Source organism: Oculina patagonica, chromosome 7, assembly GCF_052425735.1.
Source record: "Oculina patagonica isolate OP01 chromosome 7, crgOcupat, whole genome shotgun sequence".
In the NCBI taxonomy this organism is placed as follows: Eukaryota; Metazoa; Cnidaria; class Anthozoa; order Scleractinia; family Oculinidae; genus Oculina; species Oculina patagonica.
In genome coordinates this window covers 4301461-4324915 of record NC_135764.1, presented here as the reverse complement: position 1 = coordinate 4324915, position 23455 = coordinate 4301461, and the positions used below count along the sequence as shown (strand labels likewise).

At 38.3% G+C, this 23455-nt stretch overlaps 1 protein-coding gene across 9 annotated transcripts in view; it reads right to left on the bottom strand.

The window, feature by feature from the left end:
• The window catches only part of LOC144660167 (plexin domain-containing protein 2-like), a 79395-nt gene that overhangs the window by 46472 nt on the left and 9468 nt on the right, over positions 1-23455 (bottom strand). For 3 of the 9 annotated variants that reach the window (XR_013572047.1, XR_013572048.1, XM_078520756.1), the window contains exon 10: positions 1509-1596. Coding sequence is in view for 5 of the 9 variants with exons in the window: in XM_078520756.1 (XP_078376882.1) it covers positions 1509-1596 (88 nt within the window). In the remaining 4 variants the exon portion in view is untranslated. Of the gene's footprint in view, positions 1-1508; positions 1597-3749; positions 3946-4503; positions 4569-4701; positions 4756-6576; positions 6700-8933; positions 9004-10892; positions 11016-13187; positions 13355-13649; positions 13775-15634; positions 18466-18851; positions 19026-20098; positions 20172-22201; positions 22290-23455 lie in introns of those variants that run through there. The other 6 variants (XM_078520760.1, XM_078520759.1, XR_013572050.1 and 3 more) reach the window with 6 other exon arrangements.

Here is a 23455-nt window from a genome sequence, read left to right as displayed (position 1 = left end):
TAGAACAAAACTGTCAACAAAAGTAAACTATTTCTGGTTTTCAAATTTCCTGAGCTTTAGAGAAAAAGAGTGTCTTAACTTATCAGGACCGAGTTTTTCCGTCTCATAGAAAACTATTTAAAGTACATATGAAGCGAAATAATTATTTTTTATGCATAATTTTAAAAAAAATATATTTGAAATACAGTCAACTCTCTCTTAACGGACACCTCTATAAGTCGGACACCTGGTGTTGGTCCCGTTCCTTCCGTTTTCAGTCATTTAAATGTAACTAAACTTCCTAGAAGACGGACAGTTGGAGCTGGTCCCGAAGGTGTCCGTTTCAGAGAGAGTTGACTGTACACAGTTCCGAAGTTTGAAAATTCTACCATAAAATTGTCGATTTAACAAGCGCTAAAAGTTGCGCTTTTGCTTTCAAAAGTAGCTTTCGAATTGCGCAGCCAAAATGCCACGCGACATCAAGGTGTAACGTCAGTTTGATTGCAGAAGTTCAAGCAAATATGGCGGACCTTTCCCGTGCTTCTGGCCTGTCACGTCTTTCTGCACTTTCTTTCGTCTTTTGTCTCAAGTTCTGTTTAAGCAGTGAACAAACTCTCTGCTCGGGATTAACTCCATTTAGGGTTTAGATGGTAGGTAGGAAAAAGGTTGTTCATGATCCCATCAGTACAAACAGAAAGCTCCTCCACTTATGTGCAGAACTGTGCACGCAGTTACGAAATTAACAATTTTTACGATTCTCAGTTACGGCCTTGCCATTGTACGATTTTTAGTTGAGGCTTTGCGAAAACGCAGAATGTACAATTCTTACGATTTTTTTTATAACCGCGCTTTGCGAATTTCACAACATTTTTTGCCCTTTGTTTTGTTAATTACAACACATCGGCAAAGCGGCGCTGCGGAGTTTACAAAATTTGTGAAAATTGCGGATTTTACAAATTTGACGATTTTTCGTTACCGCAGTTTGAAAATAAAAAATGTTGTTTCTCTCATTCTTGAGCGTGTCACTAAACTTTGCAAACTCTGCGTGGCCAACTAACACATGCATACATGTATACGTCGTTTTCGCAATTTTCGAAAATTCGCTAGTTTTTTTGCAAAATTTTGTAAATTTCATCATCATCATCATCATCATCGTCATCATCATCATCATCATCATCATCATCATCATCATCATCATCATCGTCGTCATCATCATCATCATCATCATCATCATCATCATCATCATCATTTATTAGCCACTTTAAAATTAAAAAGATATCACAACAATATAATAATAATAATGATAAGACGAGGATACCTCGAAGAAACCTGCACCAGGCTTATGTCCGCCATGCATTTCTTGACATACTTCAGCCGCTCAAAGGCTAAGCCCTACTAAGTGTATCATTCATGTGCTCATTGGTTTTGGTCACGCAATGAGTGTCTTGGTAGAAATGAACTGCACTTATTGTAACTCTGTTGCATTCACAATGCAGCACATGTTGATAGAGTTACAATGTAGTACTCACTTCTGTGTTTTAGGACACCATTGGCAGGTGAAATTGGTGTCCTCAGTTCGCTCCATACACACAGTACACGAGTCAGCACCCACACAGCCTGTGACACAATGACAATATGGAACATCCTTAGTGATTTGCTCTTTCGATGCTCTTATCATAGAAACATCAACCGCCCAGATATAAGCTTTTTTTCAAGCTTTCTTGTTTCAGTCACGAAACAGATCAGGAAGAGTTCTGGGTGTCAAAATGGACTAAAATTGATCCTGTTTGGGCTATCTATCTCACTCTTTCGTTGAAAAAGGAATTTTGCAATGGACTATAACCGGAAAAAATTAGTAAAACGAAAATTTGGATTTATGGTTAAATATCCACTTTTGTGCTGTTCGAAATTAGAAGTGTTTACACAGTCTACGGGTATACGGGCGCTTCTCAGAAAATTTGATGAACTTTGATGCCGTGTTACAAAGGTTTCCTTCAATAACCCAAGTCAATTCTCAAGAGGAATGCTTTAGATGAATGTTTAAACGTGCGATTGTACGAGGATTCATGATTGAGAATGTTATACCACATGTTGAATAACACCTTAAAAATGACAATTCAATGCACGTTTTTGTTATCGTAAAAACGTATTACTAACTTTTGAATTATTTCAGTTCAAAGAGCCTCGCTTAAGCTCTGAAATTATCTTTCAGTAAAAGGAAAAGAGCTTTTCTGTTAATAGAAAGTGGCCAATCTTCTCCGTGCGGCCTTCTTTGCGAACACGAGAAGGGTTAAAGATATAATAGCGAATTTCGGGTTAAAAATTTAGCCGTTTTGATTTTCCTGTTTTTCTCTAAAAGCTATCAATTAACGAGCAAAAGTGAAGGAAATCGATTTTTCAACTTCTTTTCTTTTCTCACTCAACGCTCGTTTCATTCTGACCAGCATTTTAATAAAGCTGTTTTAGACTGAAAATGGGTCATCAGGGACCGCGGTGACCATTTTAAAGTGGTAGGGCTAAAAAGTTAGCTAAGACAAACAAGCATTAGGGGTCACTGTTCCGCCATTTATCATGTAAAAATTCATAGCAAAGCTCATCCATAAGTAAGCAAATGGTTATCTATGGAACCGAGAAATTTTCAGGGTCGCCGCCGCAAATTTCCCTTTCGTAAACGGTCGTTGCCATTTGAAACGGTCGATGCCATTTCTCAGAACGGTCGTTGCCATTTGAAACGGTCGATGCCATTTATACTTTGGACCAAATCGCATGAAAGGATCTTTCAAACTTCTTGAGAGTATCACATGTTTGTTTAGAAATGTCAAACGATTCCAAAAATTATTTTGGTTTTCTAGTTGACGAAATATCCGAGCTTCGGTATACCATAAGATCGCTATGTTCTCGACACTTGTAAAAAATTTGGATCAGCCCGGAAGTAAGAAATATTGAAACAGAAAACTGCAGAAAACGGTGACGGTATCGCAATCTTCTATCGACTGGATGATGTGGACGTTTCAGTTAGATCTAAACGAAGTTATGATATGGAAACGCGGAAAAATTTGTTGCGCGGTGTTCACTGTGTAGGCTAGCTGAATGAAACCGCGAGTAAAAAGAGGGACAGAGAACTTTCCTACCCAATATTTCTCCCATGATGTCCTCAAAAGTCATCTATATTCCGTGAAATTGTGGAAGACGAAAATGGTTTACGAGGAAACCCGAAATAATTGCGAATGATATTCCCGTGTGTAAGTCCAGTTTGCTTGTTTCTGTTGTTTGCGGTTGAATCTGCGGCTGTTATCATCAAGAATACAATAAGCTTAACTTTAGCAAATGATTTTGTTAAAACGAAGCTAACAACTGCATAGATCAAGTCCGCTGAAGAAAGAGACAGGACCCTGATGCAAGGTAACAACCTGTACTGAATTGCTGAGCCTGATTTTATGACAGAAAATTTCATGATGTTTTTACTTTCTGTACGCAGTTTCGATAGATTCCGTGTTGGCAAGGTTTAGATTTTTTCCCGTTTAGGTCATTTATAAATAAATGGGGAGCTCCGCTTTAAGGCTTGCCTAAATCTAAATATTACATTATCCTTTTTCATCCGGAGCCCTGGTCATAGATTTTGCCATTTGGTTTGAAATTAGGTTTGAGTACCAGTCCCTCCCAAAACATTATTTAAATGAATTAACTAGTTAGCGAATACTGCGAGTGACAATGGTCTGGTATACATATGTATGCTGTATTTGACTGATTTATCTAAAATTTATACTTACTTAGTTGAGGTACAAATATCACAGCCGCGTTTTTGACAACACTCTGCTTAGTAATGTTAATTGTGCCGTATATGTAGAAAAAGCGGTAAAGAGTGTCCGTTTGGGTGTCTCTATATCTTATGACGAAAGCATCTGCTATGCCAACTTTCACAGGGTGGTATGGTAAAGAGGGAATTTTGTCCACCTCGATTGGAATCTGTAAAATAGCAAGCACCAAGAAAAGTTTAACTAGTATTACCCTGAAATGTCAATCACCCCTTTCCTCAGCCTAACCCCCCTCCTGCTGTGTTTATAGGTTGAAGGTGCCAGGAGATGACTGACTTTTTCAGGTTAATTTAGGATCTACATGTAAACTGCAGAAATTGCCTGAGATACGCCCGGGGGTCAAGTTATATAAACATAACTTTTAAATTTCTTGTGGATTGAAACAGACTGTCTTGTAATATATCAAACACAAGAGACAGTGTTTCATGATATTTCCAAACACTGAGCAGAGAGTTGAAAATATGACATCATAATTTTGTCGGTTCTGATTTCCTTTGTTTTCACTTGATGAATTATTATAATGAGTTCAAGAAGTTCATATAACATAAATGCAAAAATAGTGTGACCCAGACAACAGGTTTTCTATGATAGTTTTAAAAAAATTGAGTTGGCTCTGAACCCCTTAAATAACATTTTTTAGACTTTGCAAAAAATTGTAGGGAAAACGCTGGTAACAACAATGCATTGACTGTAAACATCCCATAAATACCTGTTTGTATGCAAACCAGATTGTGCCATTTTTATGTAGAGTGCACTGGAAAGTGAATGGTCCAACTAATGGGTAGAAAAACAAAACAAATCAATATCTGTTAATTGCCAGAGAATCTCAACAAGTCACATGTAATTCACTAATTAAAATTGATAATTAGTTGTTGATTGTAATTAAAATATGTCTTGATTTCATTACCAGTGGTGTTTTCATGTAGAATAACCTTGTGCCACTCTACTGTCAGCTTTAATCCTAAACAATATCCAAAAATACATAAATTCCAATACGGATAAAAATTATATTGTCTCACAAAACACAAATTAATTGAGCCACACACACACATAAATTAAAAGACATCAGCCTAATATCAGGGCTTAAAAAAGTACCATCTAGCTGTCTAGGACACAAAGTTTTTCCTGTCAGGAGCAGTAACTTTTCATGCCTATGGGCCCCAGGCAAGTCACAAGTTGGTACAGGTGATTCTAATAAACATTGGGGCTAACCTTGTTATGGCCTAGCAACTCATATATTTGTACACGAATTAATTACAATATACAATGTACATGTTTGTGTTGGCTATTTATCATCATTGTAATAATTTAAATAAAAATGTTTTAAACATTTTTAAATGTTAAAACCAAAAACAGTTCTTATTCATTTAAAAAATATGTTTGCCTAATATATGCTATTAAATTTTTGTTGTTAATTGTGAAGCTATTTCATCAAGTAATTTTTTAACCCCAAAGATGTAACAAGGATTTACTAAAATACACAAGCAAGCCAAAAAGCTGTGAAATTGGAAAACATTTTGGCATCGTATAAATGATACCTGGCTGCATGACTACCTTATTAAATTAAAGAATTTATCAGAGATCTATGATAATCATTGCCCCGGGGGGGGGGGGGGGTACTCCATATAACGGCCTATACGGGAAGGCTCCGCCTGAAAGGGGTACCTTTTTCAGGCTTCAGGTATATATAAAAGGGTAGCGATTTCACAAGTTTAGGTATATGAAAGGGTATGAAAATCCGTCATTTAGGTTTTTTAAAAGGCCTGTAATTAAAATATTTCGAACAGACGCACTTTATGGCTGTATTATTTTAATTTATTAACCGCTACATAAAAATGACAAGAAAACGTCCTGTTCTAAGGCTATGTCACGTCTTTTAGGTATATGAAAGGGGTACCTTTTTTTCAGTAAAAGGTATACGAAAGGGGTACAATTAGTGTCAAAATGGTATATAAAAGGGTAAGGGGTAAGAGCTTGGGGCGGAGCCTCCCCGTATAAAACTTTTTTGAGTGCCCCCCCCCCCCCGGGAATCATTGCAGGGCCGTAACCAGACCTTTGCCATAGACGAGGCAAGATCTTGCTAGTGGGTTCTGGGGGCATGCCCTCCGGAAGAGTTTGAAATCTAGAAGCTATGAATCTCTTTCAGAGACATTTTTCATGAGGTATTTCTTGAGAAAAATCAATCTTGTTCAACTGGGGATTATTTTGCCAACAAAACATATTTTGTTTTTAATTTCGGGTAAAAATTTAGACGAGGCAAGTGGCTCGTCTTGCCTCTTGCTAGTTACGGCCCTGCATTGTAGCTGGAATTTAAGCATGTGAAACCAATATCAAAAAATATTTCATTACAATAATTAAATTGTAAGGTATATTGCACCAATTAGTAATCTTTAATTTGTTAATTAATAAACTGTAGGCATATAATAATAATAATAATAATAATAATAATAATAATGGTTTATTAACAGTATATCCATACTACATGGCTCTTCACCTGTTAATACTAACTAAATATAAAAACAAATTACAATTTGATATAAAAGACAAAAAGAAAAATTCCTAAAGCTAAAAACTTACAATTAATATAAAAAGACAAAAAATTCCTATAGCTAACATAAAAAAAGTAAATTTGATATAAAAGACAAAGAGAAAAATTCTAAAGCTAAAAAATACAATTAATATAAAAAGAAAAAACTCCTATAGCTAAAATAATATTAAAAGCTACTATTGGTTGGATCTTGACCTAAGAATGTGCGTTCTGACTTCCCTGCATATAACATACCATCATCAAGGGTTAAAACTTTCGAATCTTTAGTCAAGTGAGGATTGAAGTATGCCATGAGTGGCGCCAGGTACTGCACCTGTGTCATGAGCTTAGTGTCGTGTGTGTCCATGTAAAGAAAACCTGAAAAAGATTGCAGGCACCCCACAGTAAGATATAGAGAGCTTAACTTTTATTATGCTAAGCCCGGATTTTTCCGGGATTTGGAGGAATGGGCATTCAACCACTTGTGACGTCACCATTATACACGTCAGCAGATTTTTGTGACGTGCAAATAATAGGGGTTGGATAGAGCTTCAGTTCCACAGGACTGTCCATCTTGAACATTGACTGAATTCCGACAGAGCTAATAGAAAAAAATGTGATCAGTTTTTGGTGTAAAATTGATGGTAAAACAGGCCAATATACCAGTACTTGATCATAGTCTCCTTTCCAGGGTTTTCCATTGATTAAGATCAAATTAAACTTTAATTTTCAGGCCAGTAGAAGGGATGCACCGAGTAAAAGGAAGAGAGAATAAGAAAGTAGAGAAAAACGAGAAGGAAAGGAGCAAGGGAAAAAACTCGGAACGCCAAAGTAAAATATTGTACATTTTTACATGGAAATTTCATCAAAAACTTGCTGCAGTATCAGAAAGTGCATTTCTAGCAAAGTTTAGAGAAATTTAGGACTGTAGCGCCCAAAAAAATCAATTAACGGTTGAAAAAACGTGTTTTCCGGAGTAATTTCAGCATATTAAGGGTTAAAGAAACTGTTTCACGGATTTTAGCCAAATTTATAGGCATCAGGGAAATGGCCATCAAATTCGGCGAAATATAAAAATAACCGCTTAAAACCGTGAAGGGACATTTAGTAACCCAGCAAATGCAATTTAAGAAGGTACGGATGGCCAAAAAGGAAGTTCAAGATTGAAATGGATTGCGATATGGGTTTTTGAAATACTGTAGGGCTGAACAGATTTCAAAGTAAATAATTTTGTTTGCTTGTAACTTTAAATTATAACCTCCTGTATAACTATGCCCCCGGGAGACAATGATCTGGTTGTAATATGGTTTTGTATATTTAGATCCATAGAAGTAATTTTGTCGCAAAAATTAAGTTTCACAGCGAGTAAAAATTTTTGGCAAAACTTAACTTAACTCAGCTGTGACACAGTACGTCCCTTTAAGCAAACATAAACGAGAAGGTCACCGAAGAAAAGGTTTAATGAGCAGAACATTAATTAACTCTGCACGGGCATTATAAATCTTGGTATATTTCTTGTCTGTTCTCTGCAAAACAACGTGATTAATGACCAAAATTCTGCGTATTTTGGCCGAGAACGTCAATAACGCTGGCTAAATGACTTTTATACATAGTTCAGTTTGGGTTTGAACATTGCATCATCAGCTAGAGCTAGTTCCTCATCCAATAGATACACTGCACACATTCTAGATTATCGCAAGTTTCTCGAGAAAAAATAACATAATTCAATTTTCACTATAGGCATTGTTCTCGGCGTCTTCATCAAGATCACATAATAAGCTCCCTTCAGTACTTTACAGTAAACAACTTTCATTGATTCAGACCAAAACATGTACCTTTAGGCCAAAAATCAAGAATAGTTTCCCCTTTCAATGATAGCGACATTTGCATGATTGTGTTTTATCAAAGACATTAAGACAATGGCAGATCAAACCAACCAGATTTGAAGATTAATTTCCAAACAGATCAGAGTAGAGTGTCTAGTAAATTATTACATGAAATTTCGGGGCACGTTAATTTCGTGAATTTCGCGATTCCGAAAAAATCGCGAAATTAAAGTGACGCGAACAATAAGTGTCGCGAACATAAAATGACGCGAAAATTAAGTGACTCACATTATGTCAATAATCAAGAAGGAATAAGTAAAGTACCACTAGAGGAAGGAATTTTCAATGTAAATGACGTAAATGGATGTTGTCGTCAATTGACTTAAAAACAATAACTCACGTACAAGCATGACCTACTTGTAGACATAGTGAGAACTGCTCTGTTGTTGCTATTGCCGAGATTTAGTCTCGCCCTTACGCATGCGTTTTTGTTAATTTTGACGTTATTGCTCCTTTGATGAAGTCGTTTTATTTAATTCAAGGGCATGATAAATAATATTGTCAAGGAAATGTAAATTGTGTCTTACTCAAAAACGCGAAATTAAAGTGATTTTAAATACAAAATTCGTTTGTCGCGAAATATGCGCACCTCAAAATCGCGAAATAAACGTGTAGCGAAAATTTCAATTAATAAGGTATATATGTAACAATTAAAATAACTGTACAGTGAAGTGCGTATTTAAAGTACATTATTTTAATTAAAGTTTTCTCAACAATGCTTCTTACCTCCTGTTGTAAGCATTACTTGGTCAAGAAAGTGACCATAGTAAGGAAACTGAAACTTCAGCTTGAAATTCTACAAAAAGAAAATTTATTCAAGTAACAAAGGATTATTGAGCTGATCAATCTGTACACGTTTAAGTTTAATAGAGCCCTGTATTATTTTTTGTTTCATATACCCTGTCAGGGACTGGTCAATAAGTATCAGGGGGGGGGGGGGGGTGGGCCGGAGCAATTGGAAAAGTGGTGGCTCGAAAATTTGTGACCCACCCCTTCCGTCTGGCTTAAAACTGACTAACCCACCCCTGACAGGGGGCTGAAAATTACATGACCCACCCCCTTTGCTAAGACACCATACTTACAAAAAGCGATCTAACGGTTGCTGATATTTAAATTTTCACGGACCCGTAAATCAAAATGTATCAAAATTAACATGCGTTTCCAACCTTTGAAGGACCACTTAACTTGGGAATAATAATAATAATTTGGTGCGTTTGGTTGTTTTTGAGCGGCGAGCTCGTCAACTTATGAAATTTCTCGTTCTGGCCAAGCTCAAAATTAGGCCTTTTGCAGCCTTCACTGTTGAGAGCTCTAAAAATATATATTTTAACGTATTTCCAAAAACTAAAGTCGTTGCATTTATTTACAACCTAAGATAGTTCACTGGGCAAAGTTTGAGGGAAAACTTTTTTCCGAACCCGAAATGCGATGGACCGCTTTAAGAGAAACTGCCACTTAAAACTGCTTACATGGAGAAATTTATCAATTTTATATACTGATGAATACAACTTTTCTTGGAACTATAACAGTTAAAAGTTAGTGAATAAATAAGATGACCCACCCCCTACGTGTAGATCAAAATAACATAACCCACCCCTTTTAGAGGGCTGAAAAACTGATGACCCACCCCCTTTCTGCTCCGGCCCACCCCCCCTGTACTTATTGACCAGTCCCTCAGAAGCCCCATAATGCCTATTTTCAATTACCAGAATTACCCTAAAATTTATTGCGTTGCTCCCAAAAAATCTATACCACCCAATTGCATTGAATGGGAGCAGAAACCCATAAGGGTTGAAACGTGTAACGCAAGCGCACAGCGTTTGAATATTCATTTTGCTAAGTACCATATTTGGAAACACGAAGAGTGTGTACGCGAATGCTTTATACACGTAATGACACACGCAACATAATTTTTGGTTCGACCTAAACGCCGTAAATTTCTTACAGAAACTAAAGAAATACATTAAGTGTATCGAAGCGAAGTTCTCCAGACTACTTCAAGAAGATGAAACAGGAGAGTCTAACCAAATTTAACTTTATTCAACCAAGCTTGTTCAAAAACAAGATTACGCCATCGAGCGCGAGCTAGCGCGCGCTGTAAATTTAATCAAAATATAGTAATTTTGATTGGTTAAATGGTTCGCGTAATTTTCCAAATATGGTACTTAGTGTAAACGAATGTGCAAACGCTTTGTACAATGCGAATCATAGGGAGTTACACGTTTCAACCCTTATGGGTTTCTGATGGGAGCTAGGGTGTTTTGGTTTAAATACCTTTACCCTTCAAAAAAGTACAGTACTTTCCTTTAATAATTTGGCTTTTGAGACCCCCAAACCCCCCCCCCCCCACCAAGCCCCCCTCCCCCATCACCCCCTCACTAGCACAATTAAATAACCTTCCATTCGCTGTTTTCACCGTTCCCATAATACATCTTGTTTACCCCCCAAAATTTTTGCATAAGCATTGTTTTCAATTTCTCTTGGGATTTACAGTGACGTGCAATCGTCCCCAGAGAAATTGAAAACAATGCTTATGCAAAAATTTTGGGGGGTTATTTAAATAAAACAAGATGTATTATGGGATCGTGAAAAAGCGAATAGAGTACTGAGGTACATTGGATATATCCTGGAACCACACACAAAAAAAAATTGAACTTGCAAAAAAAATAAATCATATGACTTCACCTGTCTTAGAAGATAGCTGTCTGAAAGTAAAGGATGTTCTACAGTTTTGGGATTTCCTTGAATGTCTATCCAATAACCTTGCCCATTGTTGACAACTTGTGATACATAATATTTATGGTTTGTCTGAAGTAAAAAAACAAGAACTTAAAATTTGAAGGGGTGACGAACACACATTAAAATGAATCATTTTTCTTGCTTAGGCCATCCCAATAAAATGTTTCGTTTCACATCGCCTCGTCTCTTGTGATAGTGGGTCGGTCGGTCGGGCAAAAATAAAAAAAAAAGATGGAACGCTTGAAGGAAGAAAGCCTCGGGTTACGAATGCGAAAAGGTGGCTATTTCATTCGTCATTTCCGTTATTCTTTCTTTAATCAAAATTAAAGGCAAGGAAATCACATAATGTCAATTGTTGTTGATAAAACAAGATCGTGTGCTTGTAAATTAAAGTACTTGCTTCTTTGACTAGTGAATCTGCAATTTTTTTTTTTACTTTTTGAAAAAAATGGATCGGTCGGGCGATGGGAAACGAAACATTTTATTGGGATGGCCTTAAATCAACACTGTGTTAAGTGTGATCTTGCAGAATAAATATATGATCTTGAGTAAAGATCATTATCAACAAATCAAATATTATCCCACTGAAAAAATCTATCTCACGATCTAAAAAATGCTGGATTGTGTCATTATTGAATTAACATCAAATGATAATATCATATAAACCATATCTGGGGAGTTAGATGGTATTTCAGCTCGGTGATAAATAGTGAAGAAATTATTCACATGACACGATCTTGGAGTTCAGGGACAGAGCCCCCCAAGGGGGACTCCCATAGTAAAGGTACAAGTAACCAGAATCCTTGTCAGAAATTTTGAGAGAGAAACTTTATTTTGACCTGCTTGTCTTGATTGATACTTTATAATCCACAGGGTTGAGAGCCACTTTGAGAAATTTATTTTTAAAGTGGCTGCTTCAAACATGTCAAATTTTCATTACTACAAAGTCTACCTTTCTGTGAGAGCTTTGTAAATTACAAATTTTCAGTACAGTGCTTTCTTCAAGTTGGTTCAAGAATTGATTCTAAATTAGAAATACAATGCTGACTCAGTCACTATCACATTACTCACTTACTTAACCGTGCCGCGTTGCGAAGTTCATTGGGAAATTGGGAACTACCGAATTAGCCAATTACGTTGCGAGTTTAGACAATCAAATTGCGAACTTCGGAACAAACTTCTCAACTTTGGCGCGACTGAACTTCCCAAGTTTGCAAGTTGAGGAGGAACAAGACACGTTGCTCGAAGCTCGAAAGCCATGATTACGTCTGAACTCAGCTCGAGTTGCAAAATATTTGTTTGAACAAGCACAGTGTCAATAAAAAAACTTCGGTATCAACAACGTTCTGACCCACGTTAGGCAAGAATTCTACACGTACCGTCCGTTGCATCGTGTCCTGAATTAAAGAAAACATGTTCAAATTGGGTATAACACATTACATGATTCGCAATCAAGTTCAAGTTTGAAGACACTGACGTTTCGTCCGAGCAATCAACCAAAGTAGTCATGATTGAACTGTTGATAAAAAATATTTTGCAAGTATTCTCACTCTTACTGGCTTTAAAACAGCAACGCTTTTAGAAACCCTTCTGTAGTTACGTTTTCAGAAATGGCTTTGCTTCGCGAAACCATCGGAAGAAAACAAGTACCTTAAAAATAAAAGGTTCAATCACTCCTAAATCAAAATGTTGAGCGAGCCGTAAACATGTCTGGCTCTAAATTCCGCTTCGTATAAAATTAATTTCCCATGAAGATCCGTGAACCGTCCAGTTTCATTCGGTTTACAAACGCAGAAGACTTGTGATTGAAATAAAAGCCTCCTAAAGCTTTTAAAAATGTATTTGCCGCATGAAAGAGTAAAATTTGACCAAATTTCTGTCGGCATAAAATTTATTTATCGGCAGATAGCTCATGCAAAACGTTGTCATACAAAATATTTTGTAACTCTAGCCGCTAGAGTCGCTTAAACATTCTCAGCGCCACCTTGTTTCCTTGGCCTGAATTTCAGACATCACCATGACTTTCAAGCAACATGTCTTGTTCCTTCTCAACTTGCAAACTTGGGAAGTTCAGTCGCGCCAAGGTCGGGAAGTTTGTTCCGAAGTTCGCAATTTGATTGTCTAACTCACAACGTAATTGGCTACTTCGTAATGTAGTTCCCAATTTCCCAACGAACTTCGCAACGCGGCACGGTAAAGTAATGTGAAATTAACTGTAAACAGCAAATATATAACACTGACCTTTTCTGTTTTATTCTGACATTTTACATTCTCACAATCAGTTTCATTTGCTAGTACGAATGGGGGCGACTCTCTTCTAGATCGACGATGACGAACTTTGTCAACAGTGTTTTCTGCCTCCAGCACATAACTTCTGCCATTATGATGTGAGTCACGATATTCAAAGGCTGGAAAATAAACAAGAGCAAATATGTCGCGTGATGCTTTCAAAAACGCCTCACTTAGCTCAGCTTTGGGTCTTGTGTACTAAAACTAAAAGGGTATAACTGTGTTGTTACACACGGAAGGGAGTTTTCAAATTTAAAAAGCTTAGCACTGCATTCCCTTCAGAAACGGAAAAATTCTCGCAGTACGTATGCAAATAGTTATCCAAGGATATTTTAGTGGGAATATGATGACAGCTTTTGATAAACGAAATCTTACTTTATGTACTTTAAAAAGCTTCCAATACCGGCTGCTCACCTTTACATTCGAGGTAAAAACACGGCAGAAAAACTCCGACAAACAGTAATAAAGCTAGGCACTTCATGTCGTGGATGACGGCGCACAAATAACATTAATTTCGGGAAGATGCGTCAGCAAACCGTTGAGGAATTGAATAAATTAATAAAAGAATATTACTCACGTGGTTTCGTTTGACTTCCGTGTTGCTTTTCATGCGTAGTCGATAAACAAGACAGCACTGTTGTCGTATGCTGAGCTGTCTTAGAGATATGCTAATTTACTCTGTTTAATCGTTTGTTATGTCCATTAGTAAAATAAATATATCAAAAATAAAAGCTTTGACCGTATAGTCAAACGGTTGATTAAACAGTTTATTTGTTCGTTCGTATGCAATTTTGAACTGTGCGGGAAAAGTGAGTGCTCGCGCAAAAACATCTCTGGGAGGGAGGGAGCGCAGTTGATTCACACTTAAAGCTGATTTCCAGTCCGTACTGCGCAGACTCGGGGTTTGTTTACGTTTTTGTTTTGAATTCGTTGAAATGTTACACTTCGGTGACAGCATACATGAAGTTTTTTAGTCCGCCATTACAGTTCGCTTCGTTCAAGAACTTCCGATGAGCTGAAACGTCGGTTTGAAATAGCGTCAAGGTTCTTCTACTTGTTATTATTTGTTCTGCAAGGATATCTGGCGTTAATAATGAAGAAACAGGTAAGTTTGTCACGTAATTTTTAGTTTTGCTTTGTTTGTGAGGCTCACATAAACATTGCAGCCGAGATTGCGCAGTACGGACTGTAATTCATCTTTAATGGTGCATAAATCGCTGGCGTTTGTGTCAAGGTAACTGGCCGCAGCGCTCGCTAAGAGTCAAACGGTCGAATGACACAACATACATTCCACACTAAACAGAGAGCAGAGTGTTTGTAAGTTTTTAAATGAGCGATCGCTGGTAAACATCAAAACTTGCGTGACCGTAACCAAGGAGCTGTGCCGCGCGCGTGCGTCTGGAACGATTTACCGACAAAAAAAACCGCCAAAGCCCCTCAACCTCGATATGAAACAACTTCACTCAACCGAACATTTATTTCTGATATTTAACTTGACAATAACGGTTAGGGACTTATCAGCCGAACTTGTTTTTATTTCAGATGTATACAACAAACCAGAGTTTATAGTAGAGGAGAACAAACTAACAAAAACGCAATCGTAAATTTGGTTCAGCGCTTAAGCAGTCCTTTAGGCTCGGGTCAACAAAGATCGCACTTAACTCTCGTTTGGAAAACGTTGCTACGGGATGTTTTCGGGATGTTAAGAATAACATAAATTTTGCGATGCGCATGCATGCTGTACATTTTAAACATAGTTTGGTATACACAGGGGCGTACCTTGATTATTTCATCTTTTCAATGTTCATGAAATATTCGCATTGGCATTAAATCATATTTTATTTTTATTTTTTCGTTGACGACTCCAGGTGTAGGAAAGTATGATCCCTTTTTTTTTTTTTTTTTTTTTGGGGGGGGGGGGGGGGGCGCAAATTTACTTGTGAACCAAATTTACCAAATATTAGCACACAGTTTTATGTAAGTACTATAGTCAAGCTGCAGAAATATCGCCTGTTTCTAAAAGGCTGAATATCAGAGTCGCCGGCTTCTTGAAAATTTTTGCAAGCACATACTGCGCTCATTGAATAAGAAATGCATGATCTGACTTCTGTCTCAATCTAGCTTGTGATGGTATCCGGTCATTTCGAGACAAGTCGAGGTCGATTCGATACACATGTAAAAAGTCGATTCGATACAAACTTACGTTACTTGAAGTCGTTTTGATACAGAATACTGTACCATATATAAATGAACAAACAAACATTCGAAGACACTCGCTCGAGCGAATATAAACCTCGGTTGGAAATGAAACGAACCCATACATCCGCGAGAATCAAACGTATGTACCCAAGCCTCCTCGGCAATGAGGACACGGAAACGAGACCAAGTTCGACAATAGAGACAGCAAGCAGATTTTATTTGACGAATCCTTGAATTATTTTAGTTGCTACAATTGGCAACCTCTCTTACGTGAAACAAACGATTTACTGGCTTCGATAGCCCGTTGCATTAATGACAACGCTGTACTTAATTGCTAACGTCACACTAGTCCAGTCCCTGGACTCTCTCTCTTCCGCGCATCCTTCATAGGGGTTGAACCCAGGCGCGAAATCTCTCTTCTCGCGCCTGGGTTCAACCCCTATAAATGGCGCGCGGAAGAGAGAGTTCAGGGACTGGACTAACGTCACACCAGTTAAACTCGTTCTGACGTAAGTAGCTGGTCCTGACCAAAAAATTGGAACTTATTTTCACTTTGCATTAATATTGAGTGAGTGCTGGCGTAGGTGACATATATGTATCCTGTTCCAGGCGTTCAATAGACCATTTTACAGTTGTCTGCTCAGTGACCTGGCCATTGACTGAAAGTGAGGCTGAAGGTGACCTTGTTTTGATACAGACCTCACTGCTTTTGTTGTGTTAATCACGTTGTTTTGATGCTAACTAGGTTACATTTACATAATAAAGCAAAGAGGTTTGTATCAATGCAAGGTCACCTCCAGCCTCGCTACCATTCAAAGGCCTGGTCACTTGGTAGACAACTGTAAAATGGACTATTATAATAAGGAGAAGCGCAAAGAAATGCGAGTGGGGAAAAAAGGACGAGGGTCAGTCGGAGAGACGCCAACACCGAACGCCTAGAACAGGCTACCTAACAGGTAATACAATATAAAAGCAAAATGAAAAGTGCTAAAATAGTATAAATATTACATCAAGTACTGCAATATTTCTTGAGCCCAGCTTCGAACTCAAAATCATTTCTAGCAGTCCTCGAGGCACATTACAGAAAACCTTATTTATAAATACCTTTAACGTGATTACGAGAGCACGTGCAGCACAAAAACAGAACCTTTTACATGTTATTAAGTTATATCACTGTGGTTCTTAAACACGAATAAAAAAACAATAAATATTAACTAAGAATTGCTGCTAGCCGATCATTTCGATCCTGTACGCAAACGATTTTTGGTTTCTCCCTAAGTCGGCACGATGTTTTTTTATTCAATCTGAACATTAAGCGCAAGAAAATTACGGGGCCGCGACGCGCAAGTCAAAATGGCTGAAAAGCAATAGTTTAGCTGCCATACTCATGCGTTACGCGTGTTTTATTTGACTCTCGTGGCCAATGCGCGTGGAAGAAAATTCGAGTCAAAACGATCGACTTATTAAAGAAACGATTACTAACAACTAAAAGAGTGACTTGAATTTCTTGAATTGCTGTGCCTTAGAAAATAGGTAGGGCCTACCAATTTTTTTTCTTACAAAATTTTAACATACAAAACACTGTTTCTACAACTCAAGCACATGAAGTAACAGACCTGTTCGCTCTTGACGAACACAACGAAGCACCTTTTTTTACATTTAAAAATTCAATATAATTAAAACCACATTAGGTTTTTGTTAAAATTCACAAAGGTCTGATTGTACTCATTCGTTTAAGGTATTGAATACCTCGTTACTTGGTTAACAGAATCTTCCACGATACATTTCTATGGTCAAGAGAGCAATGAACATCTTTCCATTTCCCACATAGCTCCACGCGAATTTGTCCGTTTTTTTTTTAAAAAATTTAACATACTTTTTATCGCAATGATTATTAGAGAAAAATATAAAAATTAGATCCAGAAAAGACGTCAGTAAATCTTTCCCTGTCTTGTACTTTACAGGTATTCTGCAACGCATTTTAGTGGAGTTCATGTAGAGAATGCCTTTTTTCCGCGAAGCGTTGTAAAACACTTGTAGAAAGACAATCATTAGTCACTGTTGCAAACTACCCAGAAAAAATAAATTACGAGTTCCCTCAACAGGAAAATACGTCTCCAAGGACTAACCATTATAGCTTACGGGATGTTTGTCGCATTTTAAGCACATTACAGGACCTTTCAGCTCCCATGAGTCTCCTGTTGCTCAGCGGTAGAGCGTCCGACCAATGTGCGGAAGATGCATAGGTTCGACTTATGTTTGAAAGAACTGGGAATTTTTTTCGAGTAGCTTGAGTCACTGACTGAACAATGTCTTCCCCATTACTGTAATTGCGGCCATTTTTTACCACACGTCACTCTCGCCTTGAACTCCAACCAAGATGGCGTTGAATAACCGTGGAAGGTTCTATTCGTTTCTCTATGATCGTTGGGAATCGAGTTGATCGATTTTGGTTTTATATCTAGATTCATTCTTTAGAGCTCAGAAACCAAAGAAGGCAACATTCCATCTTGGCCTTCCGTTTGAATTTTCTTCGGTTCACCAGCGATCATAAAGAAACAAGTACTGAGCCACCTTACAAAAATAGTGTTCACATGTTATGCATGACATTAGACTGTTCACAACCCTCTATTGTTCGTACTTTTTCGATCGATGAGCGCGGAAAAGGACGGCGACAGAACTGAACGGCAGCGCAAAACGGGAGGCGCGAGGGGGTGGGGTGGCTAGCTCCCGCCCCCTCCCCGCCTCCCCCGCGCTTCGCTCGCCGATTCTCTCGATTTCTTTGCGTTGAAAAAAAGGCGGACTGTGGACAGTCTAGCATGACATTAAACTACTGTGCTTGTGTTGTTATTTGTTTCCACGTGCTTCTTTTGACAGGGAAAATATTACCACTTTAGAGCCGAGAAGGGCGAGTGCAATATGCTGTATCACCCTACAGCACCTGGGGCTTTATGTCAGAAGGATCGGCCGGGCCGGTGTTCCCGCTCACACCGGGACTACGTTTGAAAAAATCTCTGGGTTTGCGGGTGGCCTGCAAAGAGATGGAATAATGTGATTGGTTAGTTTCCAAAGCGCCTAAATAATTAATCTACTCATTTTAACCTTTCTTGCTTTGAAAGTTGTATCAAGGTCAAAAATGCTTTCAACCGTAACCTCGCCCATGTCGATTAATATTTACGCCGGGATCACAAAGCACAAACAGTGTATCGCGAAAATTGGGCTTATTTCGAGAGGAGGCGTGCCCTTCTTAGGCAAATATTCTCTTTTCAGATAGTCTTTTAGCTCCAAGCGACAATTACTTTAGAAAACGCCTTCTAGCATTGTACAACTTCTATATTGAGTAAATGTATATATGTTGCTTAATAATTATCCAAATTTCCTTAGAATGTTAATCAGAATGTTAGGGCGGGACCTTACCTCAATAAGGCACAGGCCTGATTTGGAGGTGGGATGTTTATAAGCATACACGCACCAGGCAGCGATACCAATAACCAACACAAGTATCAGAATAATGCCAATGATAGCTCCAGCTCCTATGCCTTTGGATTTCCGTGGTTCTTTTATTCCGTTACGCAAACACGCTTCGGACATCTGTAATTGAAGACATTCATGGAAAGAACAGTTTAGTTATAGAAGCCAAAATTTTACTACCATATTCAAAGTGCAAACATTTCAAATTCAGGATTCAAATTCAGTCAACCTGTGAGGGCCGCCTCTATCCACGCATGAAGTTAATAAATAGATTGACATTATGTAACGTAACATAACCCTGATAAACACAGTTTGTGATAATCACTACTGCAGCAAATCACAAACGTTAACTGTAGGTGCAAAATATTTATACCTAATCATACCTTTTTGGTACGCTTCGGCGGCATATCAGGCGAGTTTGGTCGAGCCATGGTTCGTTTTTTGGCGAGACGTAGTCGAGCCAAAATACCCATGGCGAGACCAAACGAGCCTGATATGCAGCCGAAGCGTACCAAAACGGTACGATTAGGTATTTACCGTACCCAAATTCAGCCAAAAATCCGGTTATATTTATCGCTCTGATAAAGCCATGCTTGCCACGTACGTACTGCAAATTGTGTTGACCTGCTTGTATTGATACTAGTTTTGGTCTTCAACACTTTTAACAAGTTCCCCTTCTGCCTTTTTTCTTTCAGTTTGTTTGGAGTTTCATTTTCTAAATTTTTTACAAAATCCAAATTTAGCGGAAAATGTGGAAATTCCGACTCCATTGTTTCAGTCTGAATGTCTCAGTACTCGTTGGCAAACATCACGCACTTGGCGAGCGCGCTCAAGTTTAGTTTTGGCGGGAAAGTTTTTCTCCTTTTACGACCGCTAAACACCAGCTAAATTTAAATTACGAGGTTCTGGGGTACGGTAACACTACTTTTACTTCAAAGTGACCGTGATATGGTGGCATATCAGGTCAGTGACTTGATATCGTAGGATATCAGGACAGTAGATCGCGCTTCTGATTGGCTACTTTCGAATTTGGGTACGGTAAAAAGAAAAAGAGTAACATGACGACAGTTGCTACTCTCAAAAGAAAAACACACGGTGTGATTGCACATTAGAGTCTAAAAAGACACTTAGATTGTAACCACATCATTGTAACTTCAATTCTTAGCCAGCAGGAGTTTAGGTTAGACCGTCACCTCTTTGATGGCATTGTCGTTGCATTCATTTCTTTCCCATTCTTCGCGGTGGCGATCCACTCCATCTGAACACCTTAAATTAGAACAAAACTGTCAACAAAAGTAACCTAGATGCACTTTGTATCTCGTGTTTGAGATTTCCTGAGCTTTAGAAAAAAAGGACCGAGTATTTTCGTCTCATGGAAGGGAAATATCTTTCTGCATAATTGAAAAAATTTAATATTTGAAATACACAGTTCCAAAGTCTGAAAATTCTGCGATAAATCGTCTATTTTACAAGCTCCGAAATTTGCGCTTTTGCTCTCAAAAGTGGCTTTCGAAACGCGCGGCCAAAATACCACATGTCATCAAGGTGTTACGTCAGTTTGGTTGCAGTTTCTTTCAGTTTCTTTCGCCTTTTGTCTCAAGTTCTGTTTAAGCAGTGAACAAACTCTCTGCTCGGGATTACCTCCACTCAGGGGTTAAATGGTGGGAAGGAATAAGGCTGTTCGTGATCGATCTCATACAAGCAGCCAGCTGCTCCACTCATGTCCAGAAATGCACCAACCCTCCAAGTTTATTTTTTTCGTTAGTGGCCATTTGGCCACCAACTGCTCAAGTTTGGTCACCATTGATAAATTTTTGTCGCTAAATTAAGCTCAAGCTTTTAATCCTCCTTCTCAATTTTAGTCGCCAGGCTGGCGACTTCGGTTCCAATTTAGTCTCCAGCTCCAAAATTTTAGTCGACAGGGGGACTAAATGATCTTTACTTTACACGCAGTTACGAAATTTACAAATTTTACAATTCCTAGTTGCGGCCTTAGCTTGCGATTGTACGTTTTTTGTTGCAGCCTTTGTTCGCCTTTGTTATGTTTGCGAAAATGCGGATTTTACATATTTTAACGATTTTGACGATTTTTGGTTACCGCAGGTTGAGAATAATAATAAAAAAATGTTCGTTTCTCTCATTCTGGAACGTGTCGCAAAACTTTGCAAACCCTGCGTGGCCAACCAGCACTTGCATGTATACGTCGTTTTCGCAATTTTCGAAAATTCGCTAGTTTGTTGCAAAAATTTTGTAAATTTCGTAACAGCGTGCATTTCTGGACATACTTCAGCTGCTCAAGGGCTAAGCCCCCTGGGGGGGGGGGGGGGTTCTCAGGTACATTTTTAGTTGGGTGTGTGCCGCCCGGGTCTCCAAAGTAGCACTCCGTTTAAGAAAGAATTTGCTTTCCAAATGATACCCCGTTCTAGAAAAAGGTCAATTTTTAACACCCAGTTTTGGCTGCTGATAACTTGAAACTTTCGTGCGTTCAAAATATCATATAGGCTCGATTTCCAGCCGCTTTTTGGGAAAATGAGCCCGCGCTGAGGAACAAAGACCGGACTCGAGAAGGCAGCGGGAATCGAGCCTTAATATCATACCCCGTCCTAGGAAACGTTTCTAAAATGGATACCCCGTTGTAGATCGGGAGACCAAAATCACGACCCCGTTGGGCGGCACATACCCGTACAGAAATGTTTGGGGAGTATCCCTCCTGGGGGGGGTTAAGTCCTACTACCTTATTACATGAAATTTTCGCGACACGTTAATTTCGCGAATTTCGCGATTCCAAAAAAATCGCGAAATTAAAGTGACGCGAAAAATAAGTGTCGCGAACATAACATGACGCGAAAATTTAGTGACTCAGTACGTCAATAATCAAGAAAGAATATGTTTAGTACGACTGAAGGAATGAATCTTCAATGTGAATGGATGTTGTCGTCAATTGACCGAAGAAAGATAACTCACGGACTTGCGTTTTGTTAGTTTTGACGTTATTGCTCCTTTAATGTCGAAGTCGTTTTATTTATTCAAGGGCATGTTTAATAATATTGCGAAGGAAATGTAAATTGTGTTTTACTCAAAAACGCGAAAAAAGAGTGAGTCAAAATACGAAATTTTCGCAATATCGCGAAATTAAAGTGTCGCGAAATATGCGCACCTCAAAATCGCGAAATTAACGTGTCGCGAAAATTTCATGTAATAAGGTATGTATCATTCTGGTCATTCAAGTGTCTTGGTAGAAGTCTGTTGCATTCACAATGCAGCACATGTTGATAGAGTTACAATGTAGTACTCACTTCTGTGTTTTAGGACACCATTGGCAGGTGAAATTAGTTTCTGCCGTTCGCTCCATGCACACAGTACACGAGTCAGCACCCACACAGCCTGTGACACAATGACAATCAGAAACAATATAATATGTTGATGTTGACTCTCCCTTGAGCCCTGAAATAACCTTCCAGTAAAAAAAAAAAGCTTTTCTATTGACAGAAAGTGTCCAAACTTCTCCTTGCGGCTTTCTTTGCGAACACGATAAGCCATTTTGGAGGCCCTGCCAGGGTAAATTCCGACAAGCGACATGGCCCAAAAAGTAGCGACAGCATATTAATAAAATCGCGACAAACGACAACCCTTATGGAAAAACTTAAATTCCGATATGTACAAACAATTTTCCTTCAATTTAATTACCGACAGCAACATGGAGAGCGATAAAACAGCGACACGGCACGTTTTTAAATTTAGACAAGCGACACGGGAACCCCCCCTGGCAGGGCCTCATTTTGAGACTCTGACCACAAGAACTAGTCTTCCTTTTTTGCAAAATTAAAAGGCTTTTGGCCGGTACAAACTATGTCAGGTTTCTCTTTTTTTTTTGCCACACAAATGCGTCAAGTGCTCGGTTTTTGCTTACCAGCATTATAAAGCTGTTTAACATGCGTCAAATATTTTGGCATTTTAGTATGAAATTAGGTATGAATACCAATCTCTTCCCTTTCCTTAGACAGAAACAGGTCAAACACTTAATTTATTTAATTAATTAGAGACTCCTGCAAGTGTCAATGGTCTGTTATGAATATGTATGAAAGTGATAAATGATCGTACTACGATTTCCAGTTGAGTACGACGCGAACAAAGTTTGGTGACGAAGTTTCAACATAACAACGGCATTGTTGTCAAGGGCAAACTTCTCTGTTACCATTGGTAACAAATTTGTTTTTGTAACTGCCTTGCTCGACAATCTTGATGCTTAAATAAATAAAAACACTACAAATATCGTCAGCAACACTTTATTACGCTTTTAAATAAAAAATATATACACAGAGACAACGATAAAAGAAACAAATAACGAAATATATTATACCTTAGCTGTTTTATATCGACGGTAACAGATCTGTGTTGAGAGTTGACGTTATGTTTAACGTGCGTCACTTTACCTTGCTCGTTAGAGTTACTGGTTACTGTTCAACTGAAATTTTATCGTATTCCAACTCCAGGGATTTTCTAGCAGCTTTAAGAATTCCTTCAGCTTTAAATAATATATCTTTCTCAAG